The sequence below is a fragment of the Punica granatum genome, chromosome 1 (assembly GCF_007655135.1).
Source record: "Punica granatum isolate Tunisia-2019 chromosome 1, ASM765513v2, whole genome shotgun sequence".
Classification (NCBI taxonomy): domain Eukaryota; kingdom Viridiplantae; phylum Streptophyta; class Magnoliopsida; order Myrtales; family Lythraceae; genus Punica; species Punica granatum.
Genome location: NC_045127.1, coordinates 42,005,005 through 42,009,102, shown reverse-complemented (window position 1 = coordinate 42,009,102; position 4,098 = coordinate 42,005,005). Strand labels below are relative to the sequence as shown.

Sequence of the window (4,098 nt, the reverse complement as noted above, 5' to 3'; positions counted from 1 at the left end):
CCAAATGATAAAAATAATTATACTTCATTCCACAAATCATTCTGCTTTTCACACGTGTCCCACTTCCCCTTCACTCTTCTTCTCTCTCCTCTCTTCTACCGTTTCTCCCTCCTCACAATCCATTCTCTTTGTTGATTTTTTATTTTATTTTTATGTAACTCAAATTACATTATACACTGCATGTTTGTAATCTCCAATGATTTATAATGTGTATTTAAATATAAATCTATTTTTTTTTATATTAAGTTCATAAAGTAAAAAACTTGTCATGTACTTACATATCTTATCAATCAATTCTATATAATCAATTTTTCATGCCAAATAGCATACCTTACCATGTAGAACAAGTAATAATATTGCATTTCTATAATCTGACAATCCCAGACTAATCTAACCAATTGACACCTAAATGAGCTTGAGCATACTCGGCATCAACGTTCTTCCACTAAACCTTCATCCTACTAGGTGTTTTGTGCAACCCAACATCATCAAAAGTGCTTTGCTTTCTAGGACTCCAAACCACATCAACTCTACATCCTACATTTCATTCGATTATGAAAGTACATATTTGGGTCACCATTACAAATTTACGCATAAAGCTAGAGGTGTCCAAAAGCTTATACATCAGCCCAAAGCTCCAAACAAACACAAACTACTAAATAACTAATTACAAAAATAGGAGCCAACGTAACCAAGATTAAAAAGGACGATAAGGCTTTCACCTCGGAACTGTTCCATACCTCCCTCCATAAGCTGGAGGGACAGAACTGAGCCCTGGGCAGTCTCTTGCCCAATGCCCTGTCTGGTGGCACTTGTAGCACATATCCGAAGCACCCCCGCTCGCTCCTTGCCCATAAGCAGTTCGGCTTGTATACTGCCCGCCCGTTGCCGGAGTCGGCCCACCCATGATGCTCGCGCAGTTCGCTGAGCTGTGTCCAATTGCACCACAGCTCGTACAGCTTGATGGGTTCAGCGGGCTTGTCCCAGGGACCCTAGAACCACCATATGGACTTCCATACTGACCCGACTGTGTTGTTGCAGGACCCACTGGATAGCTCCCACCCAATGCTGAAGGCTGTTGCACGACCCCACTGCTTCCCCCTACCAATCCGCTCATTGTAGCACCGGGGATGGCATTAGGTTCCATCTTAACAGCAGAACCTGCGACATCACTGGTGCTCTTGTCCAGCAAGTCCAGAAGGAACCGAGACTCAGATGGAAAGTTCATCAAATCAGCTTTTACCACTGTTGACTTCACACGCTGCTCATCACTGAACATCTCTTCCTTCACCTTCAGCTTAAATACATATTTGGTGAAAAGAACCCTTCGGAGAATTTCTCCGAATCTCTCGTCTTCCCCTTCGGCCCTCAGCTGAAACATTTCCTTTGCAGACACTCCCATTATCTCCTCCCCTGCTTCCTGAAAAGCAGTCACCCAACCTATCCCAGTATGGTCCTGTATCTGAAGCTGGAGAATGTACCGATAATCGCATTCATCAACACATCGATCACAGCGATCACATCTATATTTCCCATCCCCATTGTTTGTGACCTTCTTGTTGCATTGTCGATCTCCTATCATTATTGGGCATCCCATGTAGCAGAAGTTATCATTCTTTATATACATAATGGTCGCACATACTGCGATCCAATCTGGCTTCTCCGAAGTGCCCAGTTTCTCATCTTTGATCTGGGATATTGTCTTCCTCACATCTGTCCGGCTCATAGTTGAAACTTCTCTGGAAATAGAGACAGTGGGAGCATCCTTGCCTTCCCTATCAAACCATTCCTTCAACCTTCTGGCCTCTTCAATATCAGGATCTATAGTTAGCTGCGTCGAAGAAATAGTACCAATTGCCTTCCCATTAAATTCACTGATCCTGCCCGATTTTACAGCAAGAACTGGAGAATGGCCAGAATCACAGAGAGTCTGCAGCCTTTGGCCTTCTGCATTACAGAAACTTCCCCACATTGTCAGCTCCACACTTCGCCCTGACTCATCCTTCAATTGGAGTGTTCTCTTCAGAGTTTCGGTGCCATTTTTTCTCATTATTGATGATGCAGGGCTAATAAAGCAGACCACACCAATCACATCCACAATGCTGTTGCTCTCCAACCCCTCAATGTCACTAATGGGTTGAAAATGGAATTGCTGCCTCGGGATTAACTCATCTTCACCAATGCAAGGCTGTACAATTGATGTTGCCTCGAGATGTATCTCATGGTCATTCTTTAGGTGATTAAAGTTCCTCTGAGCAGGCCTTAAACTTCCCTTTGAGATCAAGTAAATCTTACCCGCTTCAATCTGGTTATAAAATTGGTCAGCCACATTATTGAAGCAGGTGACACGAATTTCACCACCATCAGAATCAAGAAGGTCAAAAGAGAAAACTTTCCCATCACCTCGCGCATTGTTATAATGACGAAGTTCTGACTTTGATGTCACCCTCGCCTTAAGTGTCCACCTGTTCTGGTAGGGATTCAAAGCAGCAATAGGAATTATCCTGGGAGGAGCTTCATTCTTAGCTATTGGCCCCCGATTCAAGTAAACAGGAGTTTGCTGCTGGAATGCTCGCTGTGGCTGCTGGTACGCAGGCTGAGGCTGCTGGTATGCAGGCTGGGGCTGCTGGTATGCAGGCTGAGGTTGATGGACATAGGAAGTGACCGGTGGTCGAGAAACTTCGCTGACATTGTTACTATGGAAGCCTGTATTCTGATTGCCATATAACCCACTTAAGTGCGCAGGCCTAGGAACAATGGCTTCAGCATTTGAATTATTAGGAGGAGCACTTGTCGGAGGATACTTCCCAGAGTCCAAATAATTGGAGTTAGAACCAGCAGGTGGGTTCTGCACAGAAGTCCCAGAAATTTTTAACGCAACAGGTTCTCCTATAAGATCATGCTTGTCATGTATGACCTCCATGTCAACCACAACAATAAGCCTGTTTAACCGATAAGGAGGACAGTCAGCAAATCAAATCCGGCACAGCACCATCACAATCACAAGAAATAAATGAAATATTTTGGGCACAACCAAGGAAATGTACTTCTCCACTCGATGATGCCATGTTCAACTAGTGCCACTAAGCATAACGGCACGGCAAAACAAATCTCACTCCATCTAATTGCATAACTACAGTCCAGGCCACAGTGTAGCAACACAATCAAAGAGTAAAAGTTTCGCTTTTGATACCGAAATAGCGGATTATGAAATCCACAAACACGAAGTAGCATCAAGACAAGAACAGAGAAACTAAATCATTAAGCCCCCAGCATAATAATTACAACAGCAAGGCCCAGTCTTTTCACCAGATTCAATTATAAGTGAAGAATCGGAGAAGAGGGTAGTAGATGGAAATTACAGGCGGTCCTTGATGAGGCTGCAGACGAACTCGTTCAAGCGGATGATGGAGCTCTTCTGCAAGTGGCCGGAGTCGACCAGGTGGTTTAGCTGGGTGGTGAGCAGCCCCTGGTGCGAGTTGACCCCGTCGGAGAGAATCATCCTGTACCTCTGGTTAGGGTTCCGGATGTTGGCTCCCAGCACCGACTTCACGTCCGTCACCTGCAGCACAGGCTTGGGCTCGCTGTCCCCCACCAGCTGCCGGTCGCAGATCTTCCGTATCGCCCCTGCCGTCAGGCTGACCGCCATCTCGACTGATCAACGCCGAGGAACTCCGATCGCCGATGAACAGAGAAAGTTGCAATCTTTTCCGAGTGAGAGTGATTGGGGTTTGCGGGAATTTTTTGAAAACCCTAGCGGGGGGAATGGGAGAGGGACGAAGCGCCAAGTTTGGGAGGGAAAAAATGCTCGGGTTTTTATTTTTGCGGAGACTTTTCGAAAATGGACGAGGGCCTGGGGGAATGTAAATTTCCGGTTCTACTCCTACCTCCGATATATTTCTGTGCTAGTGAAATTTCTAGGGCACGCCACCCACTGCCACGTGGCGAGTGGCCGTGGTGGTCGTGTCGTTTAAGTGGAGCTACTCATAATGGGCCTAGTGATGGGCTGGGCCTTTATCAAAGCCAGGTGAGTCCGGCCCGATAGGTGAAATGACAGAGTGACGTGAAAAATTGGGCAACTCCACGTACCACCCATCG

At 45.8% G+C, this 4,098-nt stretch overlaps 1 protein-coding gene across 1 annotated transcript; it reads right to left on the bottom strand.

The window, feature by feature from the left end:
* Positions 1 to 503: 503 nt before the first annotated feature.
* Positions 504 to 3,877, bottom strand: LOC116210054 (replication protein A 70 kDa DNA-binding subunit A-like). The gene is made up of 2 exons (XM_031543859.1): positions 3,363 to 3,877; positions 504 to 2,942 (listed from the first exon to the last, which is right to left on the bottom strand). The coding sequence occupies exons 1-2, from the start codon at positions 3,647 to 3,649 to the stop codon at positions 719 to 721; spliced, it is 2,511 nt and encodes an 836-aa protein (XP_031399719.1). The 5' UTR covers positions 3,650 to 3,877; the 3' UTR covers positions 504 to 718.
* Between the last annotated feature and the right edge of the window lie 221 nt (positions 3,878 to 4,098).

Coding starts and splice junctions, on each gene's coding strand:
- LOC116210054 (XM_031543859.1), bottom strand. CDS start 3,649: ATGGCGGTCAGCCTGACGGCAGGGGCGATACGGAAGATCTGCGACCGG. Junction 2,943..3,362: donor AGCCTCATCAAGGACCGCCT/GTAATTTCCATC, acceptor TCGGTTAAACAG/GCTTATTGTTGTGGTTGACA.